The following is a 17,574-nucleotide window of genomic DNA, read 5'->3' as shown; positions in this document are numbered from 1 at the left end:
TTCGAACAACCAACAACTTTTGGGTTATTTCGACTCAGAATCACGAGGACTATTGATTAAAACAAAGAAAAAGAAAGAAGACGAACTTGTCCCCAGTATTTCATAGGAATGCTTGACCTTCGGCCTCACTTTTTACCTCAAATTACCATTGGTTTGTGTTCTTTGTGAGCTTAGCCTTTGGCCTCGCTGCGCCAAGCTCGGCCTGCGGTCTCGCTTTTTAATACAATGGACATTGTCTGCGTGTCTGTGCTCAACTATTTATCCTGAAGCCTGATGAAGCACGGCTTTGACTTCGCATGAAAGCTCGCCTCACTGGGGCAGTTCGGACTTTTAGGCCCAGATGAAGATCGATACCCGGCCTTTTAACACGCTTTCACAATTTGAGATATTGTTAACAAAAAATTTCTCGCTCGCTGCGCTCGCGCTTCTTTTTGGTTCTTTAGTTGTCCCCTTTATCATCGACATATTAGCTTGACTGGTGAATGAATAGTTAGACCAAAGAATGCAATGATTTTGATAGCATACGCAGTGCAAGTATTATTTATACGTCATAATATCATAGAAGTTTGGACGTTTAAAATAACACTTGCACTACGAGTGCTATCAAAATTGTTGCAGGCTTATCTTGGTCTAACTCTAGTAATTTAAGTAATTTTAACATATGGAAATTCTTTATTATTAGATTCGGCTCGGCGTTCGGTCTTATGGTCGGACAATCGCTGTTCAGCCTCGCAAAATATTAACTATTGAGAAAATCAACTTTGCGGCACTAGTTGAGCTTAGCCTTTAGCCTCGCTTAAAATTTGTCATTAGAGGTACATAGGAAAGTTCACTGAACTGAACTTAATCCTAAAGGGCTCTCCCCTCACTTGGCGCGACGCGGAATCGACCAACACCGATAGAATAAAGCTTTAAGTCGACGCAATAAGAGCGAAAATGTCATCGTTCGATTAGGATCGGCTCGGCCGACGCTGAAGATTAAAATTAAAAACGCAAACTTATTTCCCTGTACTGAATATGCTGTGTGCAGAATTCACTGTGGGGGGGCCCCGAGCCTCGTACTGCCTAGGGGCCCCGACATGCTTAATCCGGCCCTGACCATCAGACCATCACACACTGTTAACTATACGGTCGCCATCAGATATATCGGAGCGGCCGATGTGTTCACAATATCTGAACACGCACTCTAACGCCCTGACATTAGAGGCGTGTTCAGATGATTGTGAGCACCTTGGCCGCTCCGATATATCTGATGGCGGCTGTACATCGGTGGACCTTATGCCTTTTGTAATAAGGTCCACCGTTACAGTTAGGAATAGTTAGGAATGTTTATGTTTGACGTAGATTGGATCTACACGTATGTCAACTACCAATTGCCATGATTGGTTACCTTGACATTCGCTAGAGGGCGCCTCTGACGCACTATCAATAGGTTAATTGTTAATTCTCTCTGCACATCGTCATTACCACTACTTATTTTTTATGTCCCATAGCTCTTTATTCACTATTTTATTTATATACAAAGAGTTAGATACAAATAATAAAAATAAACTAACTTATCTATAAAATAAAAGTAAATTAAAACTAAAAACTAATACTAAATAAAATTAAAATTTGTCCAACAAATTGGGCACCTTTGGCATGGTGCCGAGGACGCTGGCAGCATTTCCCCGCTGTATTGCTAAGCTAATACGTTGAGCGAGAGAGCTGCCACTACTTTATAACAGATCTACAATGATGCTTAACGCCACAGAATAAATAATAGTACTAGGTACAGAAGACTCACTCTCTAACAACGCGTCTGTTACGATCAGGACAGATATGGCCGCTAGATGGCGACAGCGCCACGCGCGGCTTATTAGCCACCAAAATTGGTGTGGAACGGATGTACTTTTAGCTACCTGTTGCAAAGCGACGAAATCGCGGAGTGAGCCACGCCTGCCTACAGGTACTAGATACAGAAGGTTCACTCTAACAAAACGCGTCTATTACGACAGATATGACCGTTGTGCGTAAACGCATACTTCTGAAACATGCGCACACACACATTACACGCCAGTTTGTAAACAAGTCATTTAAAAAAAAAGTTATTTACTGCCTAGCCTAGTCTGTAACTCAGTATAGTGACCCTGCCTGCAAAACAGGAGGTCCCGGGTTTGAATCCGGGTAAGGCATTAATTTGTCTGTATATTATCACATTTCAGTTCCTGAGTTATGGATGTTTTCTATGTGTCCAAAATATAATATATTTTAATATACATATGTATATTGTATATCGTTGTCAGGGGCCTTATTCCACTCGTGCAAATCTGACATTTCACATCCACATCAAATCAACAGTTGATTAGTATCGCATGTTCATTGACAGTTACGATCGCACGTTGTCAAATGCAACAACTTGCGATCCTAACTAGAGCTGGTAGTAGAAGAGCCGGCCGCAAATTTTTTAACCGACTTGATACCACGATGAAATGCACAATGGTTTCCCATAAAAGTGATGCTAAGTCCGAATTCGATAGTCTGCCACGGCGGAACTTGCCGAAAGTACGAAAAAGAAGGCCACTTCCGGTGCGAAAAAAGGGGGCTGATTTAACCCATCTGATACCGAAATAATAGTTATGGCAGCAGTTAGAAATTTACATGTAGACACATAAAAGCGAAGTCTGCCAGTATTTTTTTTGCCGGAAGTGCTTGGCAGACGCTCTCAAAGGTGGCCAACGGGACCCCTAATTTAACCCATCTGATACCACCATGAAACCAATTCCAGTCGGTAGGTATGAACCCTCATGTCAGGAATATATAAGTCTGCCAAGGCTTTTCCTGCCGAAACACCTTGGCAGACGAGATTATGTAAGCAAGGTCGGCATCGGTTACCCTACACTAACCCATCTGATACCACCATGAAACCAATTCCAGTCGGTAGGTACGAACCCCCATTTTAGGAATATATAAGTCTGCCAAGGTTTTTCCTGCCGAAACACCTTGGCAGACGAGATTATAAACAAGATGACCATCGGTTACCGTACACTAACCCATCTGATACCGCCATGAAACCAATTCCAGTCGGTAGGTATGAACCCTCATTTCAAGAATATATAAGTCTGCCAAGGCTTTTCCTGCCGTAACACCATGGCAGACGAGATTATGTAAGCAAGGTCGGCATCGGTTACCCTACACTAACCCATCTGATACCACCATGAAACCAATTCCAGTCGGTAGGTATGAACCCCCATTTTAGAAATATATAAGTCTGCCAAGGTTTTTCCTGCCGAAACACCTTGGCAGACGAGATAATAAGCAAGATGACCATCGGTTACCGTACACTAACCCATCTGATACCACCATGAAACCAATTCTAGTCGGTAGGTATGAACCCTCATTTCAGGAATTTATAAGTCTGCCAAGGCCTTTCCTGCCGAAACACCTTGACAGACGAGATTATGTAAGCAGCATCCACATACGAGGGATCCGTATTTTGGGATTATACAGATTACGGACATTATTAATAGCTGTAGGCTTATTTACTACTTTATGCTATATATTTGTATATAATTAGGTTACTAATAAAATATATTTATAATTTATTAAACCTAAACTTAATACATTGGGAATTCATTACCTGCTTACGGCAGTAGTAGGGATAAGTGGGTGAGTTCTGGCTCACTGAGCCAGGCCAACAGTCCCTCCCCCTTTTTTCCCTTGTTGAGGCCCTGCAACCTTGCCTTGAACCCAAACTAATGTCATTGTAGCTCGAATCTAACCTAATCTATTTTTATTGCTTTTAGAATATTTCAATTATCTACTTTTGCAAAGTTAAAGGTTGAAATCTCTGTTTCGCAAAATGGAATTTTAATGTGACTTTAACGTATGTGCAGTCTACTTAGTAATTGGGTTTAAAGATATAATAATTTGGCCAAGCCCGAGATAGCTCGAGGCATTTAGTGTTCCGTACGGCTACCATCAGTTTGGCATTGACATAAACGATATCGTGAACGTAATTTACTTCCTATAGGTATATCTCTTTCGCACTGATATGTCATTACGAGCGAGATGCATAGAAAGTAAATTACGTTCACGCTCACGGTAGCGTTTATCATCTCATCATCATCATCTCAGCCATAAGACGTCCACTGCTGAACATAGGCCTCCCCCTTTTGGGGGGTGTTTGCCATAATCGCCACGCTTGGCAGGCGGGTTGGCGATCGCAGTCGAGTACACCGAATTTGAGGGACGCTGCTGCCCGTCCACCGGTGGTCTTGGACGTAGTTTAAGGACATACCCGGGTCCGGGTCCGGGTCCGGCTTACTTTAAATATTTCGTCAATTTCACCTTTGTTTCCAAAAACTGTGATATTTAACTGTCATATACTATTAATGTCTTCCATAATTATTTTCTCGTAACAGGACTGAGGGGCTACCGCGAAATCGATATTCGCAATTTGCGGGGATCTTTCTCTTTTACTCCAACGAAGACGTAATTAGAGTGACAGAGAAAAATGCCCGCAATTTGCGAACTTCTATTTTCGTGGTTATAGCCCTGAATCATACAAACGGTTGCTCGCCCACCGATCCGTTCAAAAATATACATAAGTACCAGTGGCGGCGCGTCCATAAAAGCCGATTCCCACCGGCTTCCCTGTTTTTGGACGTTTGAGCAGAGTTGTAAAGGAAATATGTAAGCTAAATTAGCCCCAGCTTGTCTTTGGATATGTTTGACGCGCCGCCACTGATAAGTACTAAATATAATTAATACATATTATAATTATACAATTAATACATAAATGTAATGGTACTTAATGAAAAGGAATATTGTGTATATATATACAGGGTGATCAATCCAAATGGGTCAGTATGGGGAAGTCAGAAACTATGAGAGATAGCGAAATCTGTTCTTAGGAACCATGGCTTCGATTTTAGATTTAATAATAATGGCATTCAATTTTTTTTTTAATCTATCATACATAACCGGGATTCGAACATTGGTCAATATTCTTGTTGTTTGTTTGTATGGCAACTTTTAAAAGACGCGTGATAGGTGGGGGGTGCTCGACCAAATATCATAGAGAGCCCCGAGACAAAACAAACTACATTAAAAAAATCAAAATGGCCGCCTTTTTTTTTAATTTTTTAAGTTAGTCCGAGCGCACTGAGATTTGGCATGCGGCGAGCCTAAAGGCCCAAGATTACCATGTCAAAAAAAAATTTTGAAAAAATCTAAAATGGCGGCGGACACGAATTTCCAAGTAGATTAAGCGAACCCGAAGGGCGAGTTTCAGGCCGGGAGACCGAAGGCCGACCCCAGCGGAATGCCGAAGGCCCGGAGCTTCCACCCCGACTCTCAAAACGCGAGGCTGAAGGCCGAGCTGCGTGAATGGGGTGCTTCCAAGCGTTCTACCATACCAAGTCAACTGTCTTGATGAGCGAAGCGTCCAGGCTTGCGAAGGCCGAAGGCCGAGTTCCGCGTAGGGGCGAAGGCCCGAAGCGTCACACGAGAGGGGGAAGTTGGAGCTTAAACACGACCCAACACTTTTCCTATTGGGAGTCGCGTTTTGGGAGTCGGGGTGGAAACTCCGGGCCTTCGGCCCTCCGCCAGGGTCAGCCTTTGGCCTCCCGGCCTGAAGCTCGCTCTTCGGGCTCGCTTAACCTACTTGTAAATTTGACTTTGCCCGTGTCCGCCGCTATTTTGGATTTTTCCAAAAAAATTTTTGGCATGGTAATTTTGGGCCCCCAGGCTCGCCGCATGCCAAATCTCAGCGCGCTCGGACCAACTTGAAAAAATTAAAAAAAAGTCGGCCATTTTGAATTTTTTTAATGTAGTTTGTTTTGTCTCGGGGCCCTCTATGATATTTGGTCGAGCACCCCCCACCTATCAATCATCGTTTAAAAGTTGCCATACAAACAAACAACAAGAATATTGACCAGGTTCGAATCCCGGTTATGTATGACAGATTAAAAAAAAATTGAATGCCATTATTATTAAATCTAAAATCGAAGCCATGGTTCCTAAGAACAGATTTCGCTATCTCTTATAGTTTCTGACTTCTCCATACTGACCCATTTGGATTGATCACCCTGTATATTGTTTCGACGAATCAGACACTCAATAAAATCTATAGATGAGGCCATAGCTGTTAATAAATATTAAATGACTTTATTATCTCTATACGCCTTACTAACTCTATGTGCCCTAATGTGATAAAAAAAACAACGACAGTGAAGAACGGAATTCTTAATTTGAATTTTTCAGATTTTTGAGATACCTAGTCCATTGGTTGGAAAGCCCGTTCGAAATTTAAACTTATTTGCAATATAATAAGGTCGTATTTTGTAGATCTCTCTCATACTTATAGAAGGCTATTCAGATAAATTTAAATATCCCACATAAATAAGCAAGCAGAATTAAACTTTGTGTCAAAGACATAAGTCATAAATTTCAATGCCAAAGTTTTAACTAAGGATGTTTCTCGTTAAAACTACTGCCTAATATAAATGACCAGTGTAAGCATCAGTTAGCTAGCCCTACGTAACCAAAGATCAGGCTGCAGTTTAAAAACTAATAAAGATAGAGTTAACCTGATAATTTTCCCGCCGTCTCTATGCTTGTTGTAGTTGGATATTGACTGGTCAGCTGCCTGTTAGCTATAGTTTTCGCGAAAATCGCCAGGACAGAGGTGAGAATTTTTGTATGAAAACTTGCAACTTTAAATGCATTTTTTGACGAAACTATTGCAGTCTAAAATGAAGTCAAAATCAGTCCATCGACTCAATTTTTTGCAAGCTTTCTAATGGTACCCCACACGATTCTTACAAATGAAAAAAGTTTCAGCCTACCCCTCTCAACCCCCTAAATTTCCCCCTTTAATAAGAAATAAGCAGTTTTGACTTATATACAATATGAGTGGTGGTAATTGCTATAACTGTTCCAAATTTTAGGTATCTATGTCAAACGGTCTCTGAGAAAAACGTATTTAACTGATTTGCAAGACCGAAGTGATCCCATAAGTGTTCCGTGAACAAAGTTTTGTACGGAACACTAAAAACACACATTTTATTTCCTATCCTAAGTATCCTATCCTAAGTTTATTCAAATAATATTCTGAACATATATAGTAATTAGACTGGTCATATTTTTCATAAAATCGATTTCGACTGGCAAAGCATATTACTTTTTGGCAACCGGGTTTTTTAACCTAATTAGACCCCGCTGAATCCGAATTTGCCGGTTGCTCGATCGAAATCTTGACCGGAAGTGAGATATTTGACATTAAAGGTCCCTTTTTTTCGTTTTTCGTAAATAACTCTTAAACGGTGGCACATAGCAAAAAATGTTCTATTACATAAGTATTCTGCATAAAATTGCCTACAAGAAAGATTCAGTACAATTTTTCGCTAGGATCAATATTAAAAGAGATTTTAACGCGGGAAATTTAATTATAATCACTTCTAAGGTCCCGTTTTTTAGGTTTTCGTAAATAACTCATAAACGGTGGCCAATATCAAAAAATGTTGTTAGACGTTAATAATTTACACAGAATTTTGAACAAAAAGATTCAGTACACTTTTTGCAGGGATCAATATTTAAAAAGATAATAAAGAGGGAAAGTTAATTATAATAAATTCTAAGGTTCCTTGTTTTTATTTTTTCGTTAATAATTTGAAAAGTATGATTCATAGCAAAAAAAATCTTATACATAAATAATAAACGTAAAATTTCCTACAAGAAACATGCAGAACACTTTTCGCTAGGATCAATATTTAATTAATTAATTAATTATAATCAATTTTAAAGTCCCTTTTTAGTTTTTTGTAAATAACTCGTAAACGGTGTCCCATAGCGAAATAGGTTTTTAAGAATAAATTATCTACATAAAATTTCCTCCAAAAAACATCTAGAACACTTTTCTCTAGGATCAATATTTCAAGGGATATTAAAGGAAGAAAGTTAATTACAATCAGTTCACAGGTCACTTTTTTTTAGTTTTTCGTAAAGAACTCGTAAACGGTGGCCCGTTGCAAAACAATATTTTACATAAATATTAAACATAAAATTGTCCACAAAAAAGGTTCTGTACACTTTTTCGCTACGATCAATATTTAAAGAGATATTAAAGGGGGTAAGTTAATTATAATCAATTTCCAGGTCCCTATTTTTAGGATTTCGCAAATGACTCGTAAAATAAGGCTCATAGCAAAGTAAGTTCTTAATGTTCTTGTAAATAAATAATCGATATAAAATTTTCTACGAAAGACATATGGAACACTTTTCTCTTTTTAGGGTTCCGTACCTCAAAATGAATAAAAACCGGCCAAGCGCGAGTCGGACTCGCGTTGCAAGGGTTCCGTACACTACCCAATTTTTAACAGTGTATTTTATATATGTGAAACGCGAGTGAATTGCCTTTAAAAAACCTGTAGGGATCGGTTCAAAAACTATAAGTAATGTCCGACTCGCGCTTGACTGCATAATTCTAATAGGTTTTCCTGTCATCTATAGATTCTATTCTGTGTATCTTTTCAAAATTTTAGACCCAGTAGTTTCGGAGACAAAGCCCCCTTCCCCAAAATAAAACATTAAAATACAAAAAAATACTACCCCCCCCCCCTTTATCTCCGAAACTACTGGGTCTAAATTTTGAAAATAAAATAAAATGAAATAGTTCTTTACCTATATAGACGTAAACCTAAAAATAGAGACCTGGAAATTGATTATAATTAACTTACCCCCTTTAATACCTCTTTAAATATTGATCGTAGCGAAAAAGTGTACAGAACCTTTTTTGTGGACAATTTTATGTTTAATATTTATGTAGAATATTGTTTTGCAACGGGCCACCGTTTACGAGTTATTTACGAAAAACTAAAAAAAAGTGACCTGTGAACTGATTGTAATTTAACTTTCTTCCTTTAATATCGCTTGAAATATTGATCCTAGAGAATAGTGTTCTAGATGTTTTTTGGAGGAAATTTTATGTAGATAATTTATTCTTAAAAACCTATTTCGCTATGGGACACCGTTTACGAGTTATTTACAAAAAACTAAAAAGGGACTTTAAAATTGATTATAATTAATTAATTAATTAAATATTGATCCTAGCGAAAAGTGTTCTGCATGTTTCTTGTAGGAAATTTTACGTTTATTATTTATGTATAAGATTTTTTTTGCTATGAATCATACTTTTCAAATTATTAACGAAAAAATAAAAACAAGGAACCTTAGAATTTAGTATAATTAACTTTCCCTCTTTATTATCTTTTTAAATATTGATCCCTGCAAAAAGTGTACTGAATCTTTTTTGTTCAAAATTTTGTGTAGATTATAAACGTCTAATAACATTTTTTGATATTGGCCACCGTTTATGAGTTATTTACGAAAACCTAAAAAACGGGACCTTAGAAGTGATTATAATTAAATTTCCTGCGTTAAAATCTCTTTTAATATTGATCCTAGCGAAAAATTGTACTGAATCTTTCTTGTAGGCAATTTTATGCATATTACTTATGTAATAGAACATTTTTTGCTATGCACCACCGTTTAAGAGTTATTTACGAAAAACGAAAAAAACGGACCTTTAATGTCAAATATCTCACTTCCGGTCAAGATTTCGATCGAGCAACCGGCAAATTCGGATTCAGCTGGGTCTAATTAGGTTAAAAAACCCGGTTGCCAAAAAGTAATATGATTTGCCAGTCGCATCAAGAAGGAGAGCGATTTTGAATTTTTTTGTCTAGTCTAAATATCATTACTTATTCTGTGTACAGTGGAGAAAACGAATGAAATCAAGCAATTTGATTTTGCTATTTTTTAAATAAAGAGTAACTAAACAGTATTTTCCACAGTTGTTGGTAATGATACCATCTCTTACAATTTCTCTCCATGAACATTTTATGATACCTAACCTTCCAGTTTTCGCCCGAATTATTCAAAAAATTCACCAACTCCGTTTACACCAACCAAATAGAAAACGGGTCCGTGTCCGAATTCGCTATCTCGAGTCCGGGTCCGCGTCCGGGTCCAGGTTCAGGTAGAAGTCGAATTCAAAATCTTGCTTGTTTTGCCAGTGGGGTAACTTGTTTAACAATAAATTAGAATAAGACAAGTCGTCGAGGAGTTCCGTTCTGATCACCATCAGCAATACCACTTCATCAAACGCCACTGTTCTTAATGTAAATCCTTGTTTGCCTGATGAAAATACAAGAGTCACTATACAATGCCATTAAGATTTGTAGAGTTCCCTCGATTCCTTATGGATCCCATCATCAGAACTTGAGCTTCACGATAATATGACTTAAAAATCTAACGTGCTTAACAAACATAACGAAGAGGACAAATCCCCAAACATGAGCTATGCGTCGTTGAAGAGTTCCATTCTGACCATCATCAGCAGTTTCACTTTATCAAATGTCACAATTCTGAATGTAAATGCTTAGTTTGTTTAAAATACACCAGTATCACTATATGTTAGGGTGGTTCAAAAAACATTTTTTTTTCCTAAGGGGGTGCCCCTTAGGAAAAAAAAATGTTTTTATGTTGATAAAATACACCAAGTTTCTTAATTTATCTCAACTATACTTCGTTTTTTTTAGCATTAGAAATTAGGTAAACAATCTTGATGTGTCTTTTAATTGAAAAACACATTTTGAAAATAAGTTACAGCAAATACACTCGCGTGCAAAAGTATTGCATCACTTTGCATTTTTTCGTCCGCACCCAATATCTTTGTAATTCTAGAGCCGATTCTGAAAATTTTGGTATCAACTGAAAGCTTATAATCTAACGCATTAGAAAATTTAAATTTAATGAAATTTCAAATCTGAAGACTAAAAAAAATCAGAAACTGAAAGTAGCGACATAATGGTCGAGAATTAAATTTAGGAAAGTTAAGAATAAAAGTCATTTATTTAATACAAAATAAATTATTATTATTAAATTAATACCTGGTGTTGCCACCCCTAGCCCTCCTCACACAAATCAAGCGGTTTTTCATAGACCTAATTAATTTTCTAATGAAATCTTGTGGAATAGCGTCCCACTCCTCCAGCAAGGCTCCCTTCAGCTCCTCAACATTGGCCGGGGCAGGATTCCGCTTCCGAATCCTCCTTTTCAGGTAGTCCCACACGTGTTCAATGGGGTTAAGGTCATCGCTGGCCAGTCCATGGTGTCGATGCCCACTTCGAGAAGGTAGGCTGCGGTGGCCCTAGCGGTATGACACGGGCATTATCCTGCATTAGGATGAACCCCTCATCAAAAATACCGGCATAAGGAACAACATGTTCCTCCAGGATATCAGTAATGTATTTTGCAGCGGTCAATCCACCGCCACGGCCCCCGCCAGGCACGAAAACCAGCTCTGTTCGCGCGTCGTAGGAAACGCCGCCCCAGAACATCACGGTTCCACCGCCATAGGCGACCCTTTCGGAGAAGCAACATTGGGCGAACCGTTCTTCTGGCCTTCTGTATACTCTTCCTCTTCGGTCACATCCATTCAAACATATTCTGCACTCGTCCGAGAAGAGAACTGGGGTCCATTGCTCAATGGTCCAGTCCATATGATTTTCTGCAAACTATCTTCGGGCTGTACGGTGTCGCGCCAGCAATCTGGGTCCTGTTGCAGGCCTCCTGGGTGTCAAGTTCGCTTTCTTGAGTCTTCTTCTTATTGTCCACTCACTGGCAGCCACTCCTCGTATCTCACGCAGACGCTGCTGGATGGCAACGCTTGTCAGGTGTCGATCTCGGAGAGATGTTGTGACAATGAAGCGGTCGTCCCTCTCTGATGTACACTTTTTGCGGCCGCTTCTTGGTCTTGAAGTAAAGGATCCAGTCCGTTGGAACCTCTGGTAAACTCTGCAAACTGTAGATTGACTTAAATTTAGCGTGGCAGCTACTGAACGTTGGCTACGCCCCTCTTGCAGGAGCTGGACGACTTGGCGGACTTCAGCTTCAGTGGTTTCCATTTTTCACAGGTCTTCTTCACGGGAAAATATGCGGAGATGTGTACCGGTCAACTTTTGATAAGTGACTGATAACAACCCCTCCCCGACCCCCCGTTTTATAGGGGTCAAGGGTAGCGCAACTCGTGCGCGTGATAACGCGAAACCGCTCACAAATCGGGAAAATGCCGATAATTTGAAAAATACTGGGCCTTTTTCCATGTTTTTTAACTTTTCGTAAAGCTAAAACTTCAAGGGACATGATCCCATTAAAATAATTAATGGAAAATAACCGGTTTACAAAATTATTGGGTGCAGTTAAAAAAATGCAAAGTGATGCAATACTTTTGCATGCGAGTGTATGTAACAATTATTAATCTAGTACGATCATTTATATTCGTCTGCTTTCATAAGTAATAGTTTTTGAATTTTGAAAAGCGTTTTTAAAATTAAAAGACATGCTAAGATCGCTTACCTTCTTGCAAGTTCTTTCTAATGCTAAAAAAAACGAACTATACAAGGGGGTGCTTAATCACGTTGAAATTTTGTATGTTGTTTGAAACCCAACAAAAAGAGTATTTATGATTCAGAATTTTATTTAAATATCTGGTTTCACACTATTTGCACATGTGATGTATAAGTTTTGAAGTAGAAAAACATTTTCTTTCAAAATAATATCTTTTAAATCACACTTTCAAATAATGTGAAAACTACTACTTACATAAAAATAAAAAAAATAGCAACTTATTTTTTTTTTATTTCATACAATTTAAAAATTTCAAAGTGTTTGAGCACCCCCTTGTAGTTAAGATTGTAAGATTACAAACTTGGCGTATTTTGTCAACATAATAAGTGTAACAAAATGAGGGGGTGCCGCTTCTTCTAGCTAGAGTTTGAATTTTTCCCATACAAACGTGAACCACCCTTACAAGATTTGAAGAGTGCCCTCGATTCCTCATAAATCTCACCATCAGAACTGGGTTTTGACAAAGACGGAACCAATGTATGTATATACTTACAAGTTACAACTCAACTAAAAAAATAATTTTCAAAATCGATCCCGAAATGACGGAGATATCAAACATTAAAAAACCGAATTAATACCTCCTTTTTAGGGTTCCGTAGCCAAATGGCAAAAAACGGAACCCTTATAGATTCGTCATGTCTGTCTGTCTGTCTGTCCGTCCGTATGTCACAGCCACTTTTTTCCGAAACTATAAGAACTGTTGAAACTTGGTAAGTAGATGTATTCTGTGAACCGCATTAAGATTTCAACACAAAAATAGAAAAAAAAACAATAAATTTTGGGGGTCCCCCATACTTAGAACTGAAACTTAAAATGTCTTTTTCATTAAACCCATACGTGTGGGGTATCTATGGATAGGTTTTCAAAAATGATACAATACAATACAATACAATACAACACAATACAATACTCTTTATTGCACGCCTCACATACACTTAGTTTACAATAAATGGACAATAACATAAACAAAGACAATAGAGGTAACAACAGGCGGTCTTATCGCTTATGATATTGAGGTTTCTAATATCATTTATTTCTAAACTGAATAGTTTGCGCGAGAGACACTTCTAAAGTGGTAAAATGTGTGCACCCTCTCCCTTTAACTTCTAAAATAAATTTAACTTCGCACTGAATGATGACATCGTACGGGGCTTAAAGCCCCCGTAACGCAGTGAACGTGTTAAAGTCACATTAAAATTCCATTTTTCGAAATAGAGATTTCAACATTTAACTCTGCAAAAGTAGATAATTGAAATATTCTTAAAGCAATAAAAATAAATTAGGTTAGATTCGAGCTACAATGACATTCGTTTGGGTTCAAGGCAAGGTTGCAGGGCCTCAACAAGGGAAAAAAGGGGGAGGGACTGTTGGCCTGGCTCAGTGAGCCAGAACTCACCCACTTATCCCTACTACTGCCGTAAGCAGGTAATGAATTCCCAATGTATTAAGTTTAGGTTTAATAAATTATAAATATATTTTATTAATAACATAATAATATACAAATATGTATAAGCATAAAGTAATAAATAAGCCTACAGCTATAATAATGTCCGTAATACGTATAATCCCAAAATACGGATCCCTCGTATGTGGATGCTGCTTACATAATCTCGTCTGTCAAGGTGTTTCGGCAGGAAAGGCCTTGGCAGACTTATAAATTCCTGAAATGAGGGTTCATACCTACCGACTAGAATTGGTTTCATGGTGGTATCAGATGGGTTAGTGTACGGTAACCGATGGTCATCTTGCTTATAATCTCGTCTGCCAAGGTGTTTCGGCAGGAAAAACCTTGGCAGACTTATATATTTCTAAAATGGGGGTTCATACCTACCGACTGGAATTGGTTTCATGGTGGTATCAGATGGGTTAGTGTAGGGTAACCGATGCCGACCTTGCTTACATAATCTCGTCTGCCATGGTGTTACGGCAGGAAAAGCCTTGGCAGACTTATATATTCTTGAAATGAGGGTTCATACCTACCGACTGGAATTGGTTTCATGGCGGTATCAGATGGGTTAGTGTACGGTAACCGATGGTCATCTTGTTTATAATCTCGTCTGCCAAGGTGTTTCGGCAGGAAAAACCTTGGCAGACTTATATATTCCTAAAATGGGGGTTCGTACCTACCGACTGGAATTGGTTTCATGGTGGTATCAGATGGGTTAGTGTAGGGTAACCGATGCCGACCTTGCTTACATAATCTCGTCTGCCAAGGTGTTTCGGCAGGAAAAGCCTTGGCAGACTTATATATTCCTGACATGAGGGTTCATACCTACCGACTGGAATTGGTTTCATGGTGGTATCAGATGGGTTAAATTAGGGGTCCCGTTGGCCACCTTTGAGAGCGTCTGCCAAGCACTTCCGGCAAAAAAAATACTGGCAGACTTCGCTTTTATGTGTCTACATGTAAATTTCTAACTGCTGCCATAACTATTATTTCGGTATCAGATGGGTTAAATCAGCCCCCTTTTTTCGCACCGGAAGTGGCCTTCTTTTTCGTACTTTCGGCAAGTTCCGCCGTGGCAGACTATCGAATTCGGACTTAGCATCACTTTTATGGGAAACCATTGTGCATTTCATCGTGGTATCAAGTCGGTTAGAAAATTTGCAGCCGGCTCTTCTACTATGGGACACGTTGGCAAAATGCGTATCAAAAGTACGTTTCTATGAAAATACCAGTTTTACGTGTATCACCCCAAATAGGCAATTTACGTGTTTACCATACTTAAGCGTCTTAAAAATAAGGGTTATTTATGCAAAAATCGACTTTTCATTAGTAGGGTTCTGACGTAATCGTGACGTTTTGAGTCAAGGCCATTAATCAAATGACATATTAACAATGTAAAAATTATTTCCATTATTTTTTGATCCAACAGACACACAGACGACTGTCAGTTAACAAAAAATATTTTACTTAAAGTAAAGGTAAGAATGGAGGTACGAGGTGTTGGCAACTTCATATTTGTTATATTTCGAAAATTAAAGTCCTTGCTTTTAAATACTCGACAAACAAAAAGTCGTCCATTAAGAAAAACCTGTCCCAAAATTTTTTTCAGTACAACGCCCCACCTCTGGTGTGGATAGAGTTCACTGACAGGTGGCGATTGTACGCAATTCCACAAGTCACGATTTATCCGCATCAACTGGATATCCACGTGATACGTCAAATGTGCCTTCTCGAATATGCCCCAAGTACCCATAACCCTTTACCCAAACCATTTTTAATATTGAGCTGTTTCTGTGTCCCTAGATTTTTTTGGTGTAATATTTATTCATTTACCCCCTTTTCAGGTGGCGGAACTGTTCACGCAGATGCGGGAGCCCTCGCCCGGGGCCCCGAGCCCCAAGTCTTCCACCAGTTCGCTCCACGTCACCAGGAACGTGGGCTTCCAGCAGCAGACCCAGGAGCTGCCGTGGCAGACCCCCGCCATATCCCTGGCCGGGAACTGCAATACCAACTTGTACGTACATGTTTTGGCAACACACACATAATACATCAGACAGGCAGACAGAGTTACTATTAATAGGGATTTAATTACATGATGATATACTAAATCGCAGAGCTGCTGGATCACCCCAGGAGTCAAGACACGTCTGTGATCGATGCGGCAAGTAGTACCGATCGGCCATTGGTCTATACAGTTATCGCAGTCGATGTAGGCTATAGACTATAGTTCGTTTTTTTAGCATTAGAAAGAACTCCGCAGAAGCAAGCGTGCAGTTTTTATCAGGCTTGTTAATTGTTAATAATTATTGAATTATCTAATGTAGCATGGTCAATACATATAATTTACTTCAAATTGTTACCGCTAAAAGTGCCAGATTTAGAACCACAAGCGAACTTCTGCGAAGTTCTTTCTAATGCTAAAAAAAACGGACTATACCTCCTCAAAATACCTTCTTTAGTCGCAGCAACTATCATCTGCAAGACGCTGTGGCCAATATGGTACTAAGTAAATAAAACCACATGTAAGTTGTGATGTATTTATTTAATGAAGTCGGGATATGTTTTCGTAGACATGTATAAAAATACCTTCTGTTGACTGCTTCCTTCCTTATACCACTCATTTATCACATTTGTTTATTACCTACATAAATAGATATATTTAACGAAGATTCATTGCCAGGAACTCTGATGGAAAACATTTACCAATACCTATTGCATATTCCATATGGATTTTGAAATATTGTAGTAAACGTGGTTATACATCACGTGAAAGGTTGTGTCCATTTAGTTTTTGGACGATATAAACTGCGAAATAACATATATAGCGGTCCCTTTGTTTCCCATAAAGTTTTAAGTCATAATGTATTGTTTGTCATAAAACTGAAACCGTTAACTTTTCAGTATTTTCGTAAGGTTATTCTATAGATAGGTTGGTTTTATGGCAATCCTGAAAAGTTACGCGTGTCTGAGAAAAACCAATTATGACTAACGAAAATTCGGACAAATAATATAATTGTTGTTTTCTGTAATGAGCTGTGCAATAAAGAGTATTTGTATTGTATTGTATAATATTATGACTTAAAACTATTTGGGCCACAATAGAGACCCTAACATATAGCACTATGCACTAAACAAATAGGCATAAAGACAAAGTCGCATAAAAACAGTAGTCTCATAAAACCGGACCTATTTTCGCACGATTCTCGTTGTTTTGATGACACGATCCAACAATGGGTTTTGTTCGCGTTTGGTGTGAAAACAGCGGCGTCGTGGAGTCGTGATGACTTATTATAATAATTATGCTTTATTCGATAATAATGGCGTGCTAATGAACTGTAGGGTTGACTAGCAGCATGGTATAACCTCTAGCCGCCCAGAGACATATAAAAAGGTCTCCTGTTCCATTCTAATTTGAACTTGTTGTAAAAATTAGGTATTTGTAAAATAACGTAAGAAAGAGATGTTTATGACACGAGTGTTTTATTCGAAGTAAGGTAACTAAGCAATTTTAAAATATTTTAAAATAAAGCTTGAACACGCCAAAACGTGGGCACATAAAATTACAAATAAATAGAAAATAAAGGTCTAATGGAGCGAAATATATATTGAATATAATTGAAAATATTATAGTTTATCATGCTAATATACTAGACTATCATTTCAGCCTCAGGATT

General features: G+C 38.5%; 1 protein-coding gene across 1 annotated transcript in view; it reads left to right on the top strand.

Moving 5' to 3' along the window:
* The window catches only part of LOC134677910 (TBC1 domain family member 1), a 120,979-nt gene that overhangs the window by 29,832 nt on the left and 73,573 nt on the right, over positions 1-17,574 (top strand). The window contains exon 4 of the mRNA XM_063536356.1: positions 15,745-15,914. Within this exon, the coding sequence (XP_063392426.1) occupies positions 15,745-15,914 (170 nt within the window). The remainder of the gene's footprint in view (positions 1-15,744; positions 15,915-17,574) is intronic.

Source organism: Cydia fagiglandana, chromosome 27, assembly GCF_963556715.1.
Source record: "Cydia fagiglandana chromosome 27, ilCydFagi1.1, whole genome shotgun sequence".
Lineage (NCBI taxonomy): Eukaryota > Metazoa > Arthropoda > Insecta > Lepidoptera > Tortricidae > Cydia > Cydia fagiglandana.
Note: the sequence above shows the minus strand (reverse complement) of the source record. Positions and strands in the feature narration are given on the sequence as shown.